General features: G+C 37.9%; 1 protein-coding gene across 4 annotated transcripts in view; it reads right to left on the bottom strand.

Moving 5' to 3' along the window:
- CDC42BPB (CDC42 binding protein kinase beta) overlaps positions 1–26,624 on the bottom strand; it is an 87,466-nt gene that overhangs the window by 36,586 nt on the left and 24,256 nt on the right. For all 4 annotated transcript variants that reach the window (XR_010623016.1, XM_065749934.1, XM_065749937.1 and 1 more), the window contains exons 2-8: positions 25,528–25,619; positions 14,259–14,342; positions 10,802–10,897; positions 6,556–6,704; positions 3,058–3,151; positions 1,984–2,184; positions 548–796 (exon numbers count right to left, since the gene is read on the bottom strand). Coding sequence is in view for 3 of the 4 variants with exons in the window: in XM_065749934.1 (XP_065606006.1) it covers positions 548–796; positions 1,984–2,184; positions 3,058–3,151; positions 6,556–6,704; positions 10,802–10,897; positions 14,259–14,342; positions 25,528–25,619 (965 nt within the window). In the remaining variant the exon portion in view is untranslated. The remainder of the gene's footprint in view (positions 1–547; positions 797–1,983; positions 2,185–3,057; positions 3,152–6,555; positions 6,705–10,801; positions 10,898–14,258; positions 14,343–25,527; positions 25,620–26,624) is intronic.

Below are 26,624 nucleotides of genomic sequence, written 5' to 3'. Positions count from 1 at the left end.
ATGAAAGATAAGTCATTCCAAATGTGAAAAAATAACGTTTTTCACCTCTTTGTTCCTTTCGCATTTTCAGAAATTGTGAGCTTCTTTTCTCAATGACAACAGTCGACAAACTGGGTTACTTATTATATAAATGGCAACAGCTGAGCAGGGTTTTGTTCTTCCAAAATTTCATATAGCATAACTACTTGTGATCTTCATTTGAGCATTCACGCCATTATGGCTGCAATATGAATACTGCCTGGTGCTGTAACATTCCACCACAGAGCATATTCATGTCATATACAGGTAGGTACCACGACATTTGCTAGACTTGGGTATCTGTTCCATGGATTTTTTGATCTTAAACCATAACATTCCCTTAGCACAACATATTCACTACCTGCTCCTTTTACAAAACAAAAACAGCAAACCGAAAGAAAAAAAGAAAAAGCAAACCAACTCCAAAAATAAGAAAGTAATGATCTCTTCTGAAGTAAGTTCTCACTACTACCTTACAAGGCAGCAAGACTGCATACTTGCATTAGTGATATTTAAATAAAAGACTCACTGGATTTCTTAATACATCATCATCTACATCAAAGTTTGAGGTATCAGATGGACTGCTAACATCTGGAATATAAGGTGCTTCTAGATTTCGGATGTTATCCCAGTTAAGTCCTTCAAAAAATGCATGAGACTTAAAATCCTCAATTCCATTCTGTCCCAGCCTACGTTCCCTACTGCAGATAAGTCGCTGAATAAGATCTTTTGCTTCTTCAGACACATCTGTAACATGGGATGGAAACTGGAATCGTTCCTAGAAAACAAAACAAATTGAGAAATTTTTAAAGGAATCCATTCCATAATTTTCAGTGATAGTTTTCAAAAAGAAAGTGCTAAATTACACCAATAAAACTGTAAAGAAATACGCAGAATTACTCTATAGTCATTGAGCAGTGGCAGAACACAATGCAGTATGACCCTGATAGATCTGTTGCCTTAAAATAGATTTTGAAGGTAAGTAATCTCTTCTTGATTCCTCTAATACAAATCTGTTTAATGCTAGCTGCCATTACACTAAGAAAAGGCAACTTTTTTTTTTTTGGAAGACATACAGGAATTCCTAACAGTTACAGTACATTAAAGAATGTGCAACAAAGGCATACACTCACTGATACTCTTAGCCACAGGCCCACCAATCTGTTGAAGATGTACTCCTTGAGATTTTATTTACTCCTGCTCTTAAAACTCCCAAGATGCTAGTCAATCCTTCCATAACATCGTTATATGTGAAATTACTCTAGATAAAACTGGAGCAGAAGAACAGACTTTTTCTGTCTTTTACTTTACTACTACTTCCACCCTACAGTCAAGAAGTTTGCTTTAGAAAAGGTCAGTAGTACTTTTACAGTTTTACAATACAACTTTTCAAAATTTGAGTGAGACCATTAGGGACCAAAACAGCATAATTCAAATTAAACTTGAAAATGTCAATTAAAAAAATTAAAACCACCTTGATTTTTTGTCCCAAATGAGACTACAATATTAAGTGTATAGGATAACAGCTTCAAACATTCTCAAAGAACAGTTTACATCCATGCAGATAGCATTTAGCCCCAAGCTGGTACATATTTCGATCATATTACAGAAAAGATTTCTACTAGTTAGTTAACTGAGAAAATTAAAGCAAGAGAGAGATTAACACTGTTCACTGCAAGGGTGACAGCTCTAGAAAGAATTTAATGTCTTATCCACCGCTGCTTTACTAGAAGAGCACATCACTGTAAACACCAGTACATAATCACACACATCTACCACATCTCTGCTGTTCAGAGATACCAACATTCCTAAAAATGGAACCAACCAATCTACGTAGTTAGATATGATTCTACATCATCCTCAAAAAGCAAAGAACAACCATCATTTCAATATTCATGAGCAGTAACAATTTCACTGTAAACATTATAATCTTAGGAAATACAGTAAGATGAACGTGTTTCTTACTTCGTGATTCATAATCTTCCCATAGGTTTCCACTAATGACTCTGCATAAAAAGGTGTTTCACCGTAAAGCATTTCATACATGCAGACCCCCAGTGACCACCAGTCACATTCAGGCCCATATTTGCCCATTCCATCCTCCATGGCTTGCAGTATCTCAGGGGAGATGTAGTCAGGTGTACCCACTGCTACAGAGGACTGCACCTTAAAAATAAGGCAAAAGAAATTCTGCTGAGTTTTCAGGTTCTCTAAAGCAACATTCTCCCTCATGTTTCAGTATTTCTGACAGACACATCAGTACATGATTTTAGAAACTGAAGTTAATTATAAAAAAAAAAAAAATTACAGCAGTGAAACAAAGAATGTATTAAGAAAGTAACGAAGTGTATATTTTAATTTGCACACAGTAAAACTGCAAGCAAATGCTTTGCCTGTGTATACCCATGCTTTTATACTTTGCAACTGCAACTGTTTGCCAAAAATTGAAATGAAAAATTAATAAGAATTAATAAGCAGGCAGTTCGACTTCTATGCCTGAGTTTCAGTTTACAGTTTCATCTGAAAACAGCAAAACAAGCTTCCAGAGCATGTGGTATCCTATTTTTATTAGGTCTGAAATTGCTTTAATGCTTATATAGCATAACTGTGGACACAATAAGGGAACAGGTAAATTAATTTCCTTGTGTCCAAGTAGTATGAAGACCTTGACCATTGGGTCAGTGGAAGAGCAGCTGCCATCTCTAGGAACACACTTTAAGGGTTCACATGGAGTTACAATAGCTCCCCTTCCAATTCATTTTGTTTTTTAAGGTGGTAAATCCTTGACAGGCCTTATGACTGCACAATACCACCAAGACCTGAGTTTGTGGCAAAATTGCTGGACACCATATATCAGGAGACAAAGATTTCAAAAACTGTTTCTTATAAATGTCTTCAACATTTCTCTCCGTTTTTAGCACGTCAAAAGGCTTACGCTAAGTGTTTAATAGTTAACACATTTAATGGTATTAGGACCAGGCATTAGCACTTAAAAGATCCCACTAAAAGTGACCCAATTTAATTTTGCTTCATACATACTGTGCCATCTTCACTCATTTTCAGACAGGACCCAAAATCTGCCAGTCGTATATGGCCATTCATGTCCAAAAGAACATTATCAGGCTTTATGTCCCTGTATGACAAAAAGAAGTGAAAAAATTAAATGTATAGTATGAGCTCTGCCTGTAAAGATTACATCAGATTCCATCAAAATAACAAAGAAATTTATGTTGGTTATACAGTGCAGGATTTCTTATTATACTATTTATGACTCTGCCCATCTGCCAAACTTAAAACATTGCCTGCACCACTGAAACTTATGACTATATTGGACTTTCAACTCAAAGTTGAACTCTGTTCCAATAACCAAGCAGAACAATTACAGTGAGTCAGAGAACTAAACAGACAGGCAGTTTAATTCATCAACATTATTTCAAGATTGTATGCATCACAATATGCCTTTGGAGGTAAGAGAAAATAGCAAAGAAAAGGTAATCTTTTAATCTGATGTCTTCTTTTTTTTTTTTTTTTTTTTTGCTAAGATTTATAATCAACCTATAGCTTCTTACCTGAGATTTTTTGCTACTTCTATAAATTTTGTCAAGCATTTCTCCTGGCCAGTATTCTTCATTTGGTATTACAGATCATTTTTCTATATAGTAACTGCACTTCACATTTCCACGAGTACCTAAAGACCTTTCCATCCTGCATTCATGCAGTAGTTACCCTAGAAATCTCTGAATTCTCCTGGATCTGGGACCAAGACAATGCAATTTCAGCAGGATACAATAATGGGAGAAAGTCTCAAGGGTCAAAGCATGTCATTCCTACTGATATGTGTATACAGCAGGGTGTAAATGGCATTCTGCACACTGAGGTTACTAAATGACATTGAAGTAAGATTTCCATGTCACTGTAGCTCTTTACTTGATATTATTTTTGGTACCAGGATGGCAGCCAAAAAGGACTTTAATAAGAGCATGTTAATCGAATTTAGTGCAATCAATCACATTTTCTTTTGCCAGTTTGCATTAAAATTCACAAAAGATGGACTACAACACCCAATTAAATAATACAGTCTTGATGCATACTACAGATATATGTATATATATTAACAGCCTCAAAATATCTAGCATTATTTTAAGAGCACCTAGCCAGTACGTTGGGAAAGTGTGGGGAAAAGAGGAGACAGAGAAGCAAGTAGAGAAAGCAGAACTAACTCAATGATGCACCAATTCTGCATACTAAAAACTAGAACAATCAAATCTTGCAGGCTAACTCATACCAGTGTCCTTCCCATTGCTTAGTCAACACTGCTCAGGATCAGCTCCTAACATGCCAGAGCATTTCACCATTCCCTTCTGAAATATTATTCAGGCTAGCAAAAAAAAGATAACTAATAAATCTATTTTTTTCTAGACACTATGTTTATTCAAATAATATTGTGTATTATTATTAAATAAAATGTGCCTTACATGCAATCTTGTTACACCACAAAACACTGAATTGCTTTTTTAAATAGGCAGTTCCAAACGTCACCTTGTTACATAGAAGTGGAAGCTGAAAATGTCTGCTGTTTAGCTTGCTGAATTTCATACTTTATACTTAAGCAAACTTGTCAAAAACATTAAGATGGCTTTAACAAACAGTCCTCATATGTATAGAAACACTGCCAAACTTAGGATTTTTTTCCAACACAGACTGAAATTGCTACTCTTTAACCAAGAGCTAATGATTTCAAATTTACTACTAAAACTTCAGTAGTACTGCTGCTCATTAGCAGTATTAAGGCAAAGAACATTAATCTATGCCTGTCAACATAAATTAATGGCATTTTTACTTGTTAGAATGCAAATTAAAAAAATATTTGCTAACCCAGAAAACAAGGCTATTTCATTTTCCTTTCCCAAAAATCTCATCAGTAATTTTCCATTCTTAAATTTATTCTATACTATTTCTGTTCTAAGTACTGTCCAGATTTCCTTGCAGTCCCATAAGAGTCAAGCTCAGTAGGAGCAGAAGACTACGAAAGTTTATACATAACTGTGCAGTTTTTTTGTTGGTTTTAAATACCACCATTCACAGTGGCACTGGAAACATGAGCCAATCTCATCCAACACATCTCTACCTTTTTGTTTTGCATGCAGCTCTTGCTTGCCTAAGGGAACACTGTTTCTGTTCAGAAAGGCTTTAAGCCTCATCTCTGAGCTCCACTGCTTCCTATCTTCAGCTAACAGGTCATATAAGCCTTTAAAGGGCCCTTGAAATCCTCTCCAGAACAATCATTCTTCTTCCTAATCCACTGCAGTTGCCAAGCAGTAATTTCTTGGGCATTCACGCATGTTTTGATCTCAGAAAAATTCATTCCTATTGCCACAAGAGGCATTTATTCAATCCCACTCAAAGTTGTCATTGGTCAGCCACCTTCCTAGGACATGAATGCAATAGTGCCTCTGGTGAGTTTCTCCAAACATTTAACATTATAAAATCCCCACATATTGCCCACATTTACCCACAAGAGTATTACTGTCTGTATTTCATGGTAACGTGATTTAAGTCAACACCTACCTGCCAAATGACATACGATGTTGGCCTAATGACCGCTTCTCCTGGGCACTGACTTCAGCTACCTATCATGAATGTGCTTGCATGGCCACAAGCAATTTTCACACAACTCAAAACCATCATTACTCTCACTATTTGCATTTTCTAACTTCTTGGTTACTGAAATCAAGCTCCAAGGTCATATGTAACATATAAGGATACAATCCTCAAGGGTTTCCAGTATTACTATAATTTTGCTTTCTAATTGCTCTATCATATATAGCTGTTAAATCTGAAAATGAAGCAACGGATAGGGATTTCCACTTGAGCAAGACTCTTGAAATGACAAAATGTTTACCAAATGTGCCTCTTACACCAACAGTTCTTCTGAAATAGTCACTCCGAGAGGTAACCCAAAACAGAAACATGCCTTCCTGATCTACCTCCTCTTACACAGAATAAGAAATGTTATATTCTTAAATGTTACAGTCTACATGATTGTAGGTATGCAATATACATCCTATACGCAGATACAATGAAACAGGTCCACTCACCACCAAAAACCATCCTCTTCCATCTGAGAGTCAGCTCAGGTAAGCTGATTCATTGTTGTTATGGGTTTACAGTGAATACATTTTGCACAACATTTAAACATTTGTAGAGCATTCTAATTGCTTCAAACTTCTATGCTGACTCAGACAACTGCAGATAAATATTCATGAAGTGAATTGAGAATAAGTTAAGAAGCATGATTAAAACTAAAAGCTTTACTGAGATGCCAGTCAGATAAATGCCACTGCTTCTAATATGAATCTATCAAAACTTAGTAATTAAAATATTGTATAGCTTATGTGATTATTATACATCATAAGTAAGCATGTGCCCACAGTAGCTTCCCTGTGGCTACTGTGACATCTGTATTTGTAGCAGCATCTTTAGAACAAGTTTAATATAACTGCATACGTATTTTTCACAAGTAAGACAACATTTTACCTGTGCACATAATGCAGCTCATGTATGGAATGTATTGCAAGCACCATTTCACCAATGTAGAACCTTGCCATATCTTCAGGAAGTTTGTCTTCAAACTTACTGAGAAGTGTCAGCAAGTCACCGCCTACATAGTAGTCCATCACCAGATACTGAAAAGGGAGAAGAAATAAAGCAGTTACATACTGAGACATAGCTGTTAAGAAAAAAATTACAAAGTTTATCAGCTACCTGCTGAAACACAATATTCCTGAATAATTCCAGTAATAACAATACAGAATCTTTCTGTCCTTTCTTTTAATACAATGATGCACAGAGGAAAAGAAAATCTAATACAAGCAAAACTTCAGGTGGGTCATCAATGCTTAAAATGAGAATTTGCAGAAGAGACAGGAAGAAACAGAATTTAAAAACAGGAATTTGTAAGAGAATATCATTGTTATATTAATTATGAACAGAAAATACTTGATAGGATTTACAGAACAGAGTTCTTTCAGACTGGGAAACAATAAGGATTGACATTTTTAGGTTTAGTTCATGCAAGTTGCTTTTTGCCTGAACTGCACATCTATTATCAGGTGCTAAAATTTGAGGAACTATGTGGTTGAATGTTGGATATTTATATTATACAAACCAATTGCTGAGGGAAACTCTTAACTAAAGCACTAAGTAGCAATCCAAGCTTTTTTCGAAACAATTTTTATTAAAATTTCACTAAAAACCTTTCTGGAAGGCATTAGTGCTCAATAGATGGATGAAGCTTAGTTTAAAATAAACATTTCATTACAAATTTTAGCCTTCGTACATTTCAATACTACTAGTGGTTCCAAAAGTGGGACGCAGTACATCAGTATCATCGAGCACTCATCTTGACACATGCCACATCACTGATGCATAACAGAGCTGGCAGGAGCTTCATGACACCATGGTAGGGATGCTCATAGGTCAGAAGTACTGTCATGCCAGAGGCACTAGAGCAGTTGAAAATTTAAAAACCAAACGTTCATATTCTTGGACACAAATGTATTTCATTGAAAAAGTAAATTGCCTCCAAGGCCAATCAACCATTAGTCTACCTCTGGAAAGAACCAACATGGATAAGGTGTCATGTGAAAGTAAAGGACTCAGTCATGCTAGGAAACAACCTATAGTAGGAACCAACAGCAATATACACCTAAATCCAGAGCACCACTCCAAGCATAATGACTTGAACCTTTTTGTACTATGACTCTCAGGGTGCAATACCATTTCCTCACAATCTTTTGGCTTAAAATAAGACTCGAGAAGGCCTACATTTTGACATTTTTCTGCATTTCATTACAGCTTAAATAATGAAATTTGCCTATCAGATTATGCTGAGAGCAACCAGCATGTACTGCACAATCCGATAAAGAGTTTTATATGATTGCTGGAACACTGTACGCACACAACAATTACAATTGGGAACAAGAAGCTACAGATGGGAACCAGAAATGTTTTAAAATGAATACTGCATCACACTATTTTCTTTCAAAAGTCAGGTTAAGAGAGTTTACAGAGTCTTCTGTGGGAGCTGAAATAGTCTACCTGTCAGGAAGACACAGTAATGCACTTCTCAGTTCCCACAGAGTTCATAATGCAGTGAGAACTCAGCTGACCCATGAAATGAGGTTCCAGGAACAGGGGAACATTTGAGACCTCTTCTACAAGAAAGTCAAATTTTATTCATCATCTTCTTCGCAATGATATTCTTGCCCAAAGGCACTTCTCTCTTCACATGGGGTTAAAATAAAGGGTATAATGACACTTAAATTTAGACATAATGCATTTCTTCCTGGGAAGTGGTTACATCAAACAGGGAGGGAGGTTGGAGATCAAAGGCAAGAAAAAAAAGACATCAAAATGCTCATACAAATACTCATAAGGAAATTTTAAGAGGCTGGCAACAGAAAAACGCAAATCTCTTGTCATGAATAAGAAAGGAAGTATTTATCCTTGAATTCCTGGTAAATCATACAAATACACACAGATTTAAATTTAGATTACGAGTTTCAGGTCACATATGCATTTCTAATGCGTACAGACTATGCTTTACCCACCCACTATCTACTTCAGCAGAATCACCAAGGGCTTACTTAATCCATCTTGACTCATACTGTCTCTGCAAAAAGTTTTCTAGGAACCAGAAAAAGTCATGCTAACATTTCTACATAATGTCATTTAAGAGGAGGCTGTTTGGAAAAAAACTACTACATTTAAAAAGGAGATGAGCAGAACCAGAAAATCAAACTCTAAAAAAAATACATTTTGTAGAACTTTGTGTTTCATGCTTGTATTTAATTTCTCCATCATCACATGCTCTACTGATATTAAAGAGATGAAATAAAACACTTTTTTCTAGACTCCAATGGCAGCTACTGCTTTTTTGTCTTAATATATTATCATCTCTTTATCTGTCTCATTCTGAAGTCTTACTTTATGCAGTCAGAGAAGCACGGCAAAGCCTTAGGTGTGGAAAGTCACCAACATTCTCTCTGGTTTTATGTATAAGAATTATGAGCTACAATGCACAAATATCAATGGGACCAGATAAAAAGAATCAAGAGCTTTCCCTTCCAGAGAGAACTAATGGCCACTCCAGGTTGTAAATCAAGCTCTGGTGTCTGTTCTCTTTTTCTCCTTTTTGTGGTACATTACATGAGACTAAGGATGAGTAGCAAAGCTGAAAAGTAAAGCCAAACTGGTTCCGTAATGTGGCAGCACTTTCTTGACATATGGAAAAATACGACTATCAACTTACTTATGATGAGCAGAGGACTGAACAGAGATCTTTCAGCCATGAACAACTTAACCACTAAGACAGTATGGAAGAGAACCAGGAAGAGAGCCAGGGTGAGAGCCCACATTTCTGGATGAAAGCTACTTCCTGATGTGTTTTGTCAACTTCCCTTTTATTTCAAACATCATTTACAATAGAGCAAGTAAAACGCACATACACTGCATCTGCTAGTACCAGACATTTACACGGGATGGATGCTGAGTAACAGACCAAATTGGAAGGTAGTGTCTCAGCAAATGCAGTACCAGACCTCAGGCAAGCTGGCAATCTGCTGACTTCAGCTGCCAGGCAGAGTTGTTGCTTTCTAAATTCTGGATCTTAAATTAGACTTTAGCTGTCTAAATTCTGCTGTCAAGTGAAACTTCAATATCTACATGCCTTTGGGAACTTGGGGAAATGTATTCTACTGTTACAGCTTACTTGGAGCAGACTTTCATAAAATGGTGTTAACAATACTACTAGATCTCTCCCTACATTAGAATTTTCTTTACCCCATTTTCAGATGCTGGTTGGAAACACAACATTACAGAATCTTGAGTTATTTTTATAATAGTCTGAATGTGTTTGATTCTGAAGGAATTCAAATTTATGAGCAATCTTCCTGAGGCAGTGCCACAGATAACTAGATTTTGAGGGGTGGAAAATGTGGATCTATCACAAAGCATTAATAAAATAGAAATAAGACTGTAATTGAGCACCTAGAGACCTGATGTGCTTGTCACTGAGAAAATACTGTTCAGATGATAGTCAGACTGGCAGCTTCCAAAAATTTTGAGTATTATCTGACTTTTTCATGCTTAGTTCCTAAAATCACTGGCTAGTTTTGATCAATAAGCTCATTTCCTCTATATAATCATGACCAGTACATTCCTGACTTGTGTGACAAAGCTAAACACAGTTTGTATGTTATAGTAACTCACAACTTTGCAGTAACCATCACTTCAGATGACCAATCCGGTGGTCTCCAAAGCTTTTCATTGAAATATTTTTTCCTGAGTCTGTTTAAGATAACAATCACTGCTTTTAAAATAAAATGTTAAATTAATTTCACCATTTTAAAACAAAGTACAGAATTTGAAACTTTAATACTAAAACATTTCTTATTTTCATTTTGTTAACATCTCCCTAAGTTAATTAGTTGTGATGTTATCCAAAAACAAACTAAAGCATGATACATTTATGCAAGAGTTGATGAGTTAAAAAAAGTGCTTAGCTAAACCTCTGTAGACTGTAGTACAGCATGACTTTCTCACTCTTACAGTTACAGTCAACCCTTTGAAGTTTTTCTTTAAGGAGAAAACAAGAATGCCAAAACACAGCTGCAAGGCATGAGGTGGACTGATTTATTGCACCAATACACTTAAGCATACAAAAAATAAAGTTCTTTCCTAACATAAAGCTTTCATTTGCTGATGAATCAAACAAACATACCAAATAGTTCTCATCTTGAAAGGCATAGTGCAATGTAGTAATCCACTGGCAATCTCCATTCACCAAGACATTTCTCTCTTCTCGGAAACAGGCTGTCTGAAGGAAGTGAAGGGAAAAAGCCATTGTCAACATCAACAAGCAGTTTTCATACGATGAATACATATGGATGTTTTATGGGATTATTTAAAACTGCTGAACAGAGGCCTCTATTCATTGGAATTTGGTCTGCACAAGTGACATGCCAAGGAATCTCTGCAGGCTTGTAGTTAGGCATTCAGTCACAATAATTCTGACTGCAACCTTAAAAAAAAAGTAAAAACAAAACACCAAAAAGAAAACCCACAAATGAGTTCAAGCCAACACTAAATCATTTTAAAATATATTGTGGAACAATGTTAGGAAAATTATAACTTGTTACTGTAAGTCTGGTTCTTCTGAAAAAGACTTTTGTGAAAATATAGTTTCTTTTGTATACTTTTCTTATGTTGCATTTCTTGCTATTTACCTTCTATAGGGAAACAAATAAAATTTACTATTAATGCCTTATTTTTATCCAGTAAAATACATTTCCAATTTCAAGAATCTTTACTTCACATTGCAACCTCCAGAGAACCAAGCCCTGTGCAGCAGGTTTTCTTAGCACATTTACATAAAGCCACCTTTCATAACCTCCAAGAGTCCTCTGAAGAAAAAAGAAAAATGTTTTTATTGGATAAGCATTATCAAGTCACGGATCCTTTCACTACTCTCCATTCTGAAAGCAATTATTACAACACCCAGTAGTTGCAGATTCAGGTTTTGGGTTCAGGATAAGAATTGATTTTTTGTCACTGCCAATTGTCCAGATGTCTTAGAAAATGTACTGTGGAAGAATATTCCTGGGAAGCTGAAGCCTCACCATATATTGATTGCATCTTATAAACTATCTCAACTGCTATTTTCCCCTTAAGGAAGCAAAAATCAATTTATACTTCTACTGAAAAGCTCCATACTGGGGTCAGGTTGTCAAGTCAGTAATTATTGATGCAATGAGATGTAAATTATAATTAAATGTTAACTGAGTGTTTTTCATGTTTACGAACACAAGGCCAAAGTACCACTCTAAAAAAAAAGCTTGGCAGCAAGAGCAGTCCCAAGTAATGCAATCCCCTGCCCCCCCAGCACCACAGCCCAGCAGCTCTCAGTTGTTCTGGCACTGCTGCTCGGGGCGGCTGCCAGCACAGAGAGCTAGTTTATTTTCAAAGACATCCGTTTGTTGATCCAGTTCACTGCGCAAGCTCCAACAGTGAGGGAATATCACCAACACTTCAAAACCAGTATGCTTCAGAACAGTTTGCATGGTGAATTTTAAGTTTACAACTATCCTTTTCAGCTGACACTAGCTCAAAACATCATAAAATGATTTTGGTTGGAAAGGACCATTATGATCATCTAGTCCAACCACCATTTGGAGACAACACCTTGAAGAAACGTGTCAGGCTACCTCATTAGCTAGTCAGGATTTATTTGGAACTGTGAGCAGTAACACACTAAAACGTTTTGTTGTCAGAACAATGAATACAAATGGTCCACACCACCAATGCAAACAGCATACCTATTTTTTTTTGCTTGGATGCCAGCTGATGGTCACTAATCTTCGCTGTACTTTAGTACCTTCCAACCATATGTTTTTTCTTGCAGCCAGTGCACAAATTAGCACTATTTAGATAACTTTGTGCTATGTTTAATGTCATACAATGCTTCATATTACATACATCAGTGTAAGAATGCTTCTTAGACCACTCATGGAGTGGATAATAAAATACTTAGTCTGCTTTTCAGTGGAACTGCCCACTTAAGAGACTATCGTGTATCTGCAGGTTTCGTTTTAAAAATTAACAAGTTTTATCACGTTTGTGAATTTCTGATTCTCTAAACACTTTGTGAAGTTGATATGCAGGTTACAAGCTCTTGTTTACCCAGGAAAGCCAAACCATGCAAGCAGGAAATGACGAAGAGTCACAGCAAAGAAGACAGCTGCCTTTACAGTTCTGCACAGATAGGGAAATCAGTGGAAAGAGGACTCGGTTGGACTGTTACTCATCCCAACTGTGCACGGGAGAACTACCACTCCTTGTAGCTCCTTCTTGACAGGCAACCTCTTTCAGCTCTTGCTTGCCTAACAGGGTAGGGGGATTTAGTCAGGGAATATGAAGCAACAATTTGTAAAGAGTTCTCTCCTTAGGACCTCTCTAAAGCTTCAGCTATTTAGCCAAACCTCTTAATTAGGTCACTTTAAAAACAGCTGAAGTAAGCCTGCATGGTTGCATTTGCACCAGAGTTTGGGAGTCCCCAAAAAGCACTTTAGGATTGAAACAACTTTAATCCAACTGAAATGCACAGAAATGGCACTGAATTTCCCCTATAAAGATCAGAACCACTGATGCAGCACAGCCTGGAGCGGAGTTCTGCCGACTGCCCCAAGGAGAGACTGCCTGTGGAAGAGAACTGATGGTCAGCGTGTGACTAAATCAGCCCAATGCAGTGTGAAGGGCTTAACAAGAGGCAAGAGATTTATTCACAGGAAAAGAGGTGGAACTGACTCACTGAAAGGAAGGGAGAGGCTGGGAAGGGTGGGTTGGGGAGGAGGAAAGGGCATCAGGATCAGGGCAAAAGAATAGGACTGGGAAGGGTCAGCACGCACAGTCCTCAGCAAGCCCCTAGCCTTTGTCCCTTAACAGAACTGCTGCAAGTTGTGATGAATTACATATATTTCTCCCTCAATTCTATTGCTCATTTAACTGATGATTTATGTAATACTTTTGCCATAAGGTTTTTCTTCTGCAGTGTAACAGTAGGCATTCTAGGAATAGGCCACTTAACAGCAAAAGCAGGTCCTTTCCTCACCCGTGAAGTACACATTCACATTTATATAATTTGTTGTGACAATGTACATCTCCTTTCATCAAAAATACTCTTTTTAAATAGGCTTACCCCCTTAACATGTTTGTTTTACAATTTGAATCTGTGGATACTAAGTATTTAGTTACAGTTTTACCAGTTATATAAATCCTGTTACGAACTGAAGGATGCAAAACTCCTTAATATATGCTTTCAGAATGTAAGAGGAAAAAAATAACCTTGCATAATGCATTTGTATACAGCTATGAATGCCACAGTAGCACCAATCTCAGCTTTCATGTAATCTTTAACTTGCCTTTACTGTAAACAAAAATCTGGCCAATAAATTCAGGGTAAGAACTAGGGCAGACTGTCTGCTAAACGAATATAGAGTAATGCTGAGAACAACAGATGCCTGGAAGGGACTGTCAGACCTGATTGTATTAAAACAGCTTAGAGAAAAAAGAATGAAGCTCCTATGCTCGTGAAATAATTCTTCCTAATCTGAAAGAGTTTCAGTGTAATGTTCCTGATACTATTTTAAAAATTCTCTGCATTAGAGAAACATACAACTTACCTCTGCCCTTTTGAGCATTTCCCATTTATTTAGAATTTTCATTGCATAAATGCGCTCTGTACACTTCATTTTAACAACTGCAACCTGAAAAAACAAGATATCTTTGTTTAACAAAAGCTCAGTCAGAGAAATACAATATTTAAACAGCTTAACAATCACACAGTGTTAATTAAGTTACAAAACAATCATCAGCAACCAACTCACACAGATAAATTACAGCTTGATCCCTTGCTCCCTCTATACTCCTTCATTAATACTATCTACTTGATGCACAACACACCATATGTGGTCAGCCATTCATGATCAAGTACAATGGAGATGATACAGGAAGAGTGTGAAGCTTTCCCTGTGAAGAAGTGTAGTAAAATCACGTTAATCGTCAAGAATAAGCAATGCTCCTAACACCATGCCTGCAGACAACAAAGGAATGCTCAACAGGGCAGCCCCAGAAAACGAGGAAGGCTGCTGTCAGTAGAATTACACTACATTTGACTAATTTGTTCTCACATTTCTGGTTTCAGAAACTTGAAAGATATTTGCAAATTAACATGCTTTTGTGTACCATATGCAGATATTTTAAAAGAAGTGAAAACAGCTTTAATTTACTTATTCATCATCTTGCTTGAAGCATTTTACTATGCATCCTGTGTATTAGACTTGCTTAGACTGGCTTGTTAGGTTGTTCCTAAGGCTTTGCAGTGGAAGAAAAAATGCAGAATACCGAAACTTCAAGGCCTGGGAACACAAACTGCATTTGGATCATGACTTGTATTCTCGAAGAACAAAACTAATTCTTCTTTTAGTAAAGCCATCTCTTCCACAGAACTTACATTTGGCAAAGAAAAGAAGGAATCACAACGAGGACAGCAGCGTTTTCTCAGGTCTGCACATGGACTGCCTCAATATTTCTGATACTGACCTATTTCAGAAGCATAATATGTATTTTTCACTGCTTCTAACAGAGCTGAGTATCAGTGGGAAAAGTGACAAGAATCACACTGCTCTCTTCTATTGTTTATAACCGTCATCCGTAAGGGACTCGGGGGATGCAGCAACTCCAAGAAGAGGTGGCCTGTAAACTAAGGTTGGAACAGTGCAGATCAACACTGGCCCTGAGGAGGGAAGAGGGAAAAGCAGTACCTTACTGTATAGAAACTTCAGAAGATGGAAGGGAAGACTGCTCTTGCAGTAACACAAGCATGAGATGCTCACATTTAGACACTTCACTCTGCAGCAGTACACCTATGCCTCCCATCCCTCAGTACACGAAGCTGCTCACCAGGTCACACCTACAGCTAGTACGTACCTGCACAGTCACATAGTGGAAACAGACCTTAAGGAGAATACTAGCATGTATCTGACACTGGAAACACATGGGATTTTAGCTCTAAATGCAGCCAGGAAAAACACAGTGGTAAGAGGAATCCTTCTATAAGGTATGTAGCATATTCACAGTCACAGAGCATCTCATCCTCTCCTGCTCTACAAATATCTCCCATAAACACTACTTAAGCAGGAGAGGATGATGAGTAAACATGAGGAAGTCTTATCCAAGCACAGATGGAACCATACAAACCTGCCCTTTGGTAATGGACTAAAATGCTTTGCTTTGTTCCCAGCCTCATCACAGCCTTCTAGTTAAAACCTACTGTAACAGTCCCTCCAACCACAATTAACAGAATCATTTGCCTGAGGCAGCTAAAGGTATGCTGTAAGTGAAACTGAGCATTACAACCTGGGAAACTGTAAGATGTTGACAAATCCTCTATATATGTTAAATTCTGTTTCATGCAGAATGTGATCATTTGGGAAGTACCCCAGTCTCCTCTGAAGGAGATCAGAGTAGAACACAATTAATTGCTAGAGAAGAACAAAATCTGTGGAGCAGAAGCAATTTACAAGTTTGCCATGCAAGCCCTGAAGTAGCAATATTCATGTTTCATTAGAACACAGTGGCTGAAGAGTCCAACCTTCTATGTACAAACAGCACACAAAGCAGAATGCAGACATGCATCCGTTGCACTTCATTTTAGGGCCATCGCTGTTGAAAAGCACTGCAGGGAAGTGTGAGTTTAACACTGAAGTGTGCTAGACCGTTCAGGTGGAAAGGGAGCACAGCACTGTGGAAGGCACAGCTGAGAAGCTGTGGAAGCTTATGAAATATACTGTAAATAAGAACAGGTTTGGAAGCAGAAAGGAAGAAAAATCCGTGGGACCTACGTAGCAGTTTTCCAGTTGCCATCTATATCAGTGCTAAGATTTTCAAAGGCAAGGACTGCTTAAGAAAAAACTAAAATTTCTGAGAGAATTGCTTTCTTTGGAAGAAAAAGTGAAATTAATGAAAGTGGATATTTGCATCTTCACATTAAATTGTTATAGAATTATGGCATCAGAAAACATAGTGATGATACAGGTGCAAGGGGGCATTGGGACAGCTTTCTGTGCCAGCAGAAAATCTCATGTAACCAAAATGGGAAATTCCTCAAGAAAAGTAGCAATGGTTTTTACAAGCAAAAGAAACTTGAAAGGTACAGAAAACATCACACAGAAGGAACAGATTTTTGGCCTGAAAGGACCCAACTCTCCAGTCCCTCCCTTCTAATCATTAGGATTTATTTACATTGCAAGAAAATAAACAAATGATAAATAAAACTCTCACTGAAGTCTGAAGGGAACAAGAAGTGCAAATTATGTCAATCCCAATTATAAAGCAAGAATAATTTTATACAAATTAAAAATTACACTCCTTGTTCCATAGAAGTGTTTCCTCATTAGCTTCTTTTACTCTATTCACGTTCTCTAATCTCTCTCTAATGGGAGGTGTCTCTGCATATTGTGGGGGGGTGGAGCTAGACGATCTGAAAGGTCCCTTACCAACCCACACTATTTCATGAGTCTATCATTCTATGAAACTGAAAAGCATGAAGATGAATAGAGAACAAATAGCTGTTTTTCATATCACAGAAATTGAAAAGCATCAAACAAAGTAAAAAGGCAGCAAGATTAAAGAAAGTGTTATTTTCTTGCTACGGTTCTGGAACTCTACTACAGAGTTGCTGTGGATACATAAGTAACTATTCAGGAAATATTTCAGTATGTGCTTAATGACCAAGAAACACACACAGCAGTAGCCTCAGGAACTATTATGGAATACAGTGTGGTTAGGAAGTCCCTGAACCCTCAGCTGCTGCAAGCTGGGAAGGAGCAGTACTGATCTGTCCCTACAACTGCTTTCCCATACTCAGCCACAAGGATGGGGTGTGGGGTAATCAGTCCAAATATGTTTGACTCACAAAGCTACTTTCAATAACTGTCAAGCTATAAAATAAAACTTACATCACGTCTAACCTCCATATGCTAGGTTGGAATGGAGCATCAAAGTTTCTGAATATTAAGCAATAACAGAGGTTTGGTAGAGAGATGTGAGTGTTTTATTGAGGAAGTCTGAAAACTGATATGACATTTTCAGATAGGAGGGGTTTGGCCCTTCCTCCTCAGCATGGCCCCACCTCTGTGCAGGGATCAGCTGGCACCATCCTCGGGACTCTTCATGCTCTCAAGATTTGTGGCAACAGAAAACACTGCAATAAAGCTCAAGTACATTTCCTCAAAGACATCAGAAAGCCTAATGAATCCTCCTGCCTGCGCTTCAACCAATTTAAGACATATATGTGTCAGAAAAAAGTATGAGAACTGGAGCTGAAGCATAAGCGAGAGCCGATGGTGGTAACTACTACGCAGAGCACTATTAGGTCTGCATTAATTTCTGCCATTCATTTCTCCTAGTACCTTTTGCCTCAAAGCTCTGCTTCCCCTGTACTGCAATAAAATAAAAACTGAACCAATATAGCTGAAATAACCCTTTTACACTTTGGCAAGAGCTCAGTTTTTTGTTTCTCAAATGGTTTCATAAAAGCCTCTTGCTGCATTCCGATCTTCAGAAGCCATCTGATATTGACATTTAGGGCGGTAATGTGTAAAGCTATCCCGGGCCAAATTCCACCTTCTCTTCTGCCCCGATGAAACCTATAGGGTAGGAATCCAAGCCAAACCAGCCTCAACAAACATGACAGAACTTCCCAGAACTGGACTCTGCCCTTTGGGTGACATGACCAGCATTAGTAAGCAGTATTAAATTACAAATTTTGTTTTATGTAAATAGTAAAGATGATCCAAGAAAGTGCAGAAATTATTAAATGTAAGACTAAAAACATTTAAGACAGTTAACAAGAATACTTTTTACTGGGAAGCTTATGGATTCTTTGGTGTTCAACCTCGTGAAACCATACTGACTTTGAGGCAAATTAAAAAAAAAATAAAAAATAAAGCTCTCATCTCTATAGGAAATAGACACACTTACAGTTGATAAACCTCATATAAACCTCATACAAACAGCTTGTAAGAACAGAATGCCAAGAAAAAGGCACAAGTGGTAGTGCAGCTGATAGACACAATACAGCAGCTGGGACGGGTGAATGTTACTGCCTTGTGGAAACACAAAACCACTGGAAACTCCACATACAGCCACACCTCAGGGAGATGACCAACCTGGAGCAGGTACGATGGAGGGCTATTTAGATGGCCAAGGAACTAAAGTGCTTCTCATATTAACAAGGGAATAGAAAAAGCTTTGCTTAGAGGAAGCAAAAAGTGGACATGATTGCTACTTATAATAAAATTGGAAGGAAGGACAATACTAATAAGGATGATGAAAGAGCTGCTTCGGCTAATGGACAATAAAATTGTATGAATAAAATGGTGTAAAGTTGCTACGAATTAACCTTTGGCAGGAACTTGAAATGGCTGCAGACATTTGAGCAGAGATTTTAGACAAGCCCTTCGTCTCAGAGAAAAGAAAATATCATTTTAGATGTAAACAATTTACCTTCAGTGTCTTGTTACCAGACTCATAACTGAATATTACACACATTTCCACCAATTAATGCTTTTAGATGCCACTTTTATACTCCTATTTCTGTCTCAAGCTCTTGATATCTTAGGTACATTCTACTGAAAAAACACTGCTGGAACTGCTTTATTTTCCCAACACTCTAGGATATGAGAAGTATTTGACACATAGCTCACTACACTTAGTTTAAATACTGCATTGTGGGGGAAAAGCTGGTCTGGACTGTTAACATTAGTTTTTTATGTCTACCCTACATTTAAAATGAGCAACTAGAATCTTTGGTGAGGCTCACATTCCATGGTTCACATTTCCAAAGCAAAATAATGGTTTTTAGCAGGCAGCATGGATCTCTGTCATCTGCAAATAAGAAATACTTTGTAAGTGCCAGGCAGAAAGATGCTGCAGAAGGTGGCCCTGAGCAACATCCAAGCTCATCCTCAGCAGACAGTTGTGTGGATAAGTGCAGCAGCACGAGACAGGTCAGTCTGTGTCTGCTGTCCATCCAGCTCCCTGCAGCTGGCCTGCCACCATGCAGCCACTCAGCTGTCAAGGGCCTTAGTTAGCAGCAGTCTCTTTTGAAGCTATTTCGAAAGAAAATGGCTTCTTTGTCTATTTGTACTTAGGAAAACAACCTGTGAAGAGCACAGTGTGGAAATGCAAACCTAATTAAGTATTTCTTGGGTACCCAGAAGCAGTCACCAAGACATCTGAGCAGAGGAGGCAACCTTAGGGGCAGCCTGCAGGCTCACTGAATCCCTGGTTAATTTCTAGATGCAGACAAAAAACTGAACACGGTACCCCAAACCTGAGATTACGATGCAGACAAAGCCCAAAGAGCACTGCCTCACACTGCCAACAGTGATTGTCAATAGGAAGTTTAGTTTTTGCATGCTCTCTTCAGAGGCTAACTGCATTCTTAGCCACATAATAATGGGAACCACATAATTCAACAGACTCCTGTGGATCACAGAATCAATCCTGTTCTCCCAACCACAATTTATTTTCTTCTTGAAACACTTTTAGGTGTCTTGCTTCCAGCTAGGAAGCTAAGCATGTGTAGAGGTAACAAGCATTATTACTAGATGATTACAGGCATTATCCTAGATGATCTTTATGGTTCCTTCCAACCTAAACCATTAAAACAGAAGAAATTACTAAATATCACACAGATCAAGTCTGCAAACATTTAGAGGAAAAATATTTATAATCTATCAATAGGTAAGTGATGCTTACAAGGGACGCTTTAAGAATTCTAGTTATTTTTATGCTATGCAAATTCCACCCTTCTGCTGCAGCCACAGTAAGTACTGCTCACTCTAAAAATCATTACTAATTTAATAATAACAAGGGAAGGAAAACAATTGTTCCAGTCTGATACTGCTGAATTTCCAGGAGGTGTCAGCCACTTCATACAATGCAAGTTCCCCAGCAATGCACATCTTGACACAGTTCTTCCCTCAGCAACAGCTTGCTACTAAAATGTGTTCCTCTATGGCCAAACATCTGAACAGCTATTTATACAAAATAGGGAAAAGTGAAGTTAAAGACTTGTAAGTACATTACTAATGAGGTTAGCTGAAGCTCGTGAAGGAGCAAGTGAAAGTATTTAGGGCCACAGTCCCCACCCACAGGACACCTGTCCCATCTATCCCTCTCACCACATTCCAGCACTAGGACTCCTGGTTTCCCTGGCAGGTAGAGGCAGCACCAAGCACAAAGACAGCATATCCTAGGTTGGTCAAGGTTTTGCAGGTAGGCACAATCCCACAGAGCCAAGTTTCTTAGGACATTTCTTTTCAAATACTGGTCCACAGTGTTTCCAGACAAAAGGAGTAGACAGTCACATGCAAATTTCAAGCTACAGATCTATATGTATTTTTTAAAGGAACTTGAGGAGTTTTCCATTTTGTTCTTGTAAGTCTTTACACCTTTTCCTAGACAAGGTGTGTTTTCACCTTGGTTAACAAGACACCTGACCCTGCACATCATACTCATTATTCTTGCTCATGAAGACAGGACAATGAATTCATGAATAGAAACAGGAATTAAGATTTCAGAAAATCATTTTAGTTCTGATTTTATTTCAGAGTGCTTTCTATTATTTTATTCCTTCTGGAAGTTGCCCCTCTGCACGTGAGCCAAAAAAGAAAAAAAGAATGAAAGAAATATGTGGGCACTCAAAAATGTTCCAGCCAGGTGTATACCCCTGCATACACTATGAGATAGCTAAGACCCATGAGTATTTTATCTGTCTTACAGATAACATTTCAAATTATAATGCTACTCTAGCTGTCATGGACACAAAGAACACTTCTAACTATTCTTCATAACTACACAACTTCTGAAGAAAATTAAAGTAGTTCTTAAGCCAGCGACTCCAGGACTCAGAGCCTTAAATATTCCCATAAAGGATATTCAGACGTAGTTTACCATGAATGCAAAGTAGCTGGCTGAGTTTATGAGAAAAGGAGAACTGTGTGTTTTGGCAGGTGGCTTCAGAAGAAATCTCTAGGTCCTGAGCTAGGCTATTTTTGTCTTAGCATAATAATGAGAACTTTAAGAAATATTTTTTCTTTTTCTTTCTCAATTCTCCTATGCTCTCAAAACTTTCACTCAGGTGGTTTTGGATTACCAGTTGTTTTCTTCTTCTCATATTGCTGGAAAAAGTGTAAAAAATTAGGCTGAGTTCTGTGGGTTTGAAAAGGAAAAGGAAAGGGAAAGAAAAAGACACTGGCAGTAAAGATATGCACTGGGGATTAGCAATCTGCCTTTCGTTACATACTGCTCTGTATGGAGGGACACACGTATGCCATCTCAATCCACTTTTTGGTCAAGGATCATATTTTCTTGGCCTTTTGTGTTATGTGGCAAAATTGATCCTGATGAATAACTACTACTATGTCTTCATTTGGGTTAAGCTATCTTTCTTCAAAGCTACTGATTTATGCAAAAGTTTTCTGGTAAGGCTGAAAATCCCTGGGGTTCTCAAAGAAGTTTAAAGTAGCTAAACTGTGGATATAGCTGCTATAGACATTGAGGTGAATGGAATGAAGCTTTCAACCTTTTCGAAGTCTGGCTCCTTTAGCTGGTCAGCTTGTTAATTTAAACTACTTATTTCTAGCAGGACTACGTTTAGTTTAATTTTGATTAAATTCTTCGTGCACTTCAATGAATATTATATTTCACAACTGTATTTTGAGCAAATAGGCTTTTGTTCATTTGTAATTGAGGACAAAAGAGCAACCTTATGAATAACCACTATAATCCCATTAACTAATCTATAACACAATTTCTATATTTGTATGAGCATACCATGGGAAAATTATTTTCTGGCAAGTGGGAATGAAGAGCAGTGAGCTTCAGATCAATGATTCCTGCATAATTTAAAGTGATCAAAAAGTTTCAAGCTGCTACAACTATAAACCTTTTACTTAAAAGACAAACAAGACAGTGTAAAACTGACAGATAACTAACTGTACCTACTTTATGAGCTCTCACAGCTCCAGAAGGATGAAATAAAGATGCTTTATCATCGTGCTCCTTTGAAATTTCATTTTTACTGACATAAAGTGGGAAGGGGCAGAATCTACCAGTTGCTTTAGTCATGTCATGCTTTTCCAAGTGAAATAATACAGAAGACATTAACTCATGCACCCCAAATGGTATTAGCAAAAGTTTCTCCTCTGAATTTGTACCTTTTATACACCTCTTGATCCAAAGTTAAGAAAAGCCATCCTAAACCTCCTAACAAGTATAAACAGAAATCTCTGAAAAGTTAGCAGTCATATTTAATCCACTACTGTATAGGGTTTTCCCCAACTGGAAATCTCAAAGTAGAAAAGATCATCATTTTGAAAAGCACAGAGCAAGTTCTCCCTTAGAGTTGTAACAAGTCTTTAGAGCTTTACAACATCACATAAGACTTCTACTTCATCCTACAAAAGCACATAAATTGTCAACATTTGTCTGAGCACTCTGTCTACAAGTTAAGTGCAAGGCTGCCTTCAGAAGCATTCTACAACACAGTCCCTCTCCTGCTAGAGATCAGAACTTGAAAAAGCATCAGGAAAAGAATCCTGTCCCTGTGTGCAAGTTACAGAGCAATGTGAAAAGAGTTTACTGTTATATATCCATTGATTTTAGGATTAAGAGAAATACCCTGGCAAAGGCATTCCTAATTCTGGCTCCATCTGCAAGTCAGTAATGAAAGGGTCCCTTGTCCTGAAATCATTTTTGATAGCTATAGCATTCACAAGTTTAGTTCTGAAAAGATCCAGAAACCCCTTCTAATCCCGCCAAAAGACAAACCGCCAAAACACTAATCTAAAATTCTTCAGATATCAGATGTGGTCACAGTCACTACAGCAAGTAATTTGGCACAGCAGGACCAAAAAAAAAAGCAGATCAAAGTAGCCCATGCTGAGCCTTCCAGCAATACTATATGCAGTTCAGGAATTTTTCTTCAGAGTGTATCCAGTCTGGTCTCCTGGACCAAACATGCTTTGATGATGCTAGAAAAATTAAAACCAGTGATTGATTTTTACATGCTCACTGGGGTCAGAAGCACATTTGGCTTATACCTGAAACAAAGGTTCTTATTTAGTTTCCTCCAAAAGAAACCTCAGTCACACATAGCAAAACCATTCTACAGTGGGTTCACCGTCTTCAAAGCTGTGCTATGCTACTGCTTTGAATCAAAACATATAGACAGTTACTTATTACTACCTTGATTTTCTGGGTCCTTTTATCTGTAAACCTTTTTGCTCAGACTTCTATTCTAGACTTAATTTGTGCTTTCAGTCCTTCCTTTCCAACTAGTGTTTCCCATTTCTGTTCTTCTCAAGTGAACTCTTGCAGAACTACGCTGCCTAAAAGCCACGTCCAAGTAACATATCCCAGATAAAACCTAACACTAAAATGAAATAAGCAATTGATTATAATTATTTTTTTAAAACAAATATTACAACTCATGGAGTTCAAACTCCACTAGAAAGCGCTATTTTATTTGTCAAAACCTTAGTATTTATTTGGACATTTTAATTAAAACACTCAATATCTTAGAACAGCAATGTTCACCGTGACTACACACAAACTACAACACTAACTTGTCAGAGGATGGTAAAGATTAGAAGATATTTGTGGAACATGAATTTCTGTCTCTTTAGGTGTTTGCTTCCTTTACAAGCAGTCCCTGAAGAGTTTAAAATTATGTTGATCTCAAGGTATTACTTCATCTACTTCCAAGTCCACATACACACAAGAAATCTCACTGCTTTCTGAGGCTGGGTAAGGTCCAAGCATTTTTCTAGCTCTGTTCCTAGTCTGCCACAATCAAACACTTTGTGAAAGTCTGATGTATGAAGGGCACACCGTGCTTGAAAGGAAAGCCCTGTACAGCACAGTCCTGCCCTCTGTGGAGACAGCAGTTGAAGATAGGGCTTAGCCAATGGCAGCAGAGGTTGCAATCAAGTGCTAATGGATCCAAGTGAGCCATTAATGGCTGTCACTACCCTTGAATTTACTGTTGTACAACAGAAGAATCTTCTTGAAAGAAATCTAAATTTCTTGACTTCCAGAAATCTTCTACACAATCATCTGTTTTGCTGACAGCTGTACCTTTAGTTACGTGTACTCAAATGCAGAGGGCTGTTTTGAGGTTCTCTGGCAGTCTCAGGTATCCTATGTCTCCTAGAGGGAATATGCTCATGAACGCCTTCACCAGGGTCAGGCCCTCTCAGACTTCTGTGATTGATGAGAGTTTCATTAAGCATATTAAGAAGTATAACTTCAGTCCAGGGTTCTGGGGCTGGCAACTCCTCAAAACACAAGGCGTTCCTATCATCCCAGCATGATTCAACTTGCTGTCCAAAAAACAGATCCAGCAGCCTTTGATCTTCAAAGATGACAGGGAACAGCCTCTGAGGCAGCCTAATGCGTCTTTCTGCATTACCAGATTGCTACAGAGACGGGCAGATGGGTGGAGCAGCCTTTGCATTCCTACCATAGAAGCAACTCACTTGTGTTAAATTACAGCAACACAGAAGAGTAAGTACATATGGCAAGTGGGAGAAAGGATCCTAAGTCAGCTGTGCAGCTGCTAGGTGGGACCACTCTGCTCTTTCACACTGAATAGGCACTTCGCTACAATGAAGTCAGAATTAGCTAATCACAGGAACAGCAGGAATAAGACACCAGAAGCCAGGCTTCAAAGTAAATTAAGTATTTAGCATCCCACATTTGCAAACATTTTAATCTATCTGTGTGAATCTTCTGTCTTCAGGACAAATGCAGGTCAACTGCACCAAGAAATCAGAAGAACAAATGATGAGAGTTACGTTACTACAACTGAAAGTATCTTACCTCACCAAATGCACCTCTTCCAATCACTTTGATAATTTCAAAGTCATCACGATGAAGCTGCATCTCCTTTACCAATTTTGTAAATGGTCTTGCTGTTTAGGAGAAAAAAGAAAACACAAAAAAAGAAATCAACTATTAACAGGAATTTTTCAAATCAAGGCAATCCATTGAACAGAAATCTGAAGTAATTAATAGCATGCATGGTTTACTTTTTCAACTACTGCCAGAACGTACAAATACAAGGAAAAAATCACTCTATGCAATTAACAGAATTCTAAAAAGTTCAATTCCCCAAATACTCAAGCTTTTGTCTTATGACAAAAATCACTATCTCAACCTTCTGTTTATACCACTTAAGCATCACCACCTGTGGTGTTAGACACATAACATACTGGTGACTACATGACTACACAGCCTTCTGGAGCTGCAATCCACAAGAGCAGTGAATGAGATTAAGTAAAACAGACACAGAAATTAAATGAAACTTTCCTTAATTTATGGCAAGAAAACTACAGATTCCATTACAATTCACCCTAACGGATGGATGGATATTATCAACTTCAGCCTGGGCTTCTGCCTTGTTCCCATCAAACAAAGAGCAAAGTCTTACAACAGGAAGTTTTGTTCCCATCTCCACCTTCCTTCAGGGTTTCACAAGTCAGGAAAGGACCACACAAACTGGAAAGAGTTCATTCATAACTGGTGAACCCTAAGGAAAAAATCTGTGCCACCCTTTAACCACTTGAATAACTCTCTCCTTCAATTGAGCTCAGCTGAAGTTTTCACAACCTGCTCTCAGGCGATAGGATGCACTCCATGAAGCCACATGGGAGAAAAGCCACCAGCAAAAATTCATTGCTGCTGATAAAACAAAGAAATATAGGTACTAAAAAACAGATTTTTTTTTTTTTTGGTTATTGGGAGAGCTGTCACTGAAAAGATTTCACACACAAGTAATATCTCTCTCACTGGATGGTTTCATGTTCCCCCAAACCATGACATTTAAGAGCAAGGAATCTACTAGATTCCCCACTTCTACTGGGCCCCACCAGGCTCCCCTAGAGAGGACAACTGAGACTAACATTTAAAAAAACTTT

This window comes from Cyrtonyx montezumae, unplaced genomic scaffold (genome assembly GCF_038088225.1).
Source record: "Cyrtonyx montezumae isolate F1298 unplaced genomic scaffold, pur_monq_1.0 scaffold_10, whole genome shotgun sequence".
Lineage (NCBI taxonomy): Eukaryota > Metazoa > Chordata > Aves > Galliformes > Odontophoridae > Cyrtonyx > Cyrtonyx montezumae.
The sequence above is the reverse complement of the archived record's forward strand: the minus strand, read 5'-3'. Positions and strand labels throughout refer to the sequence as shown.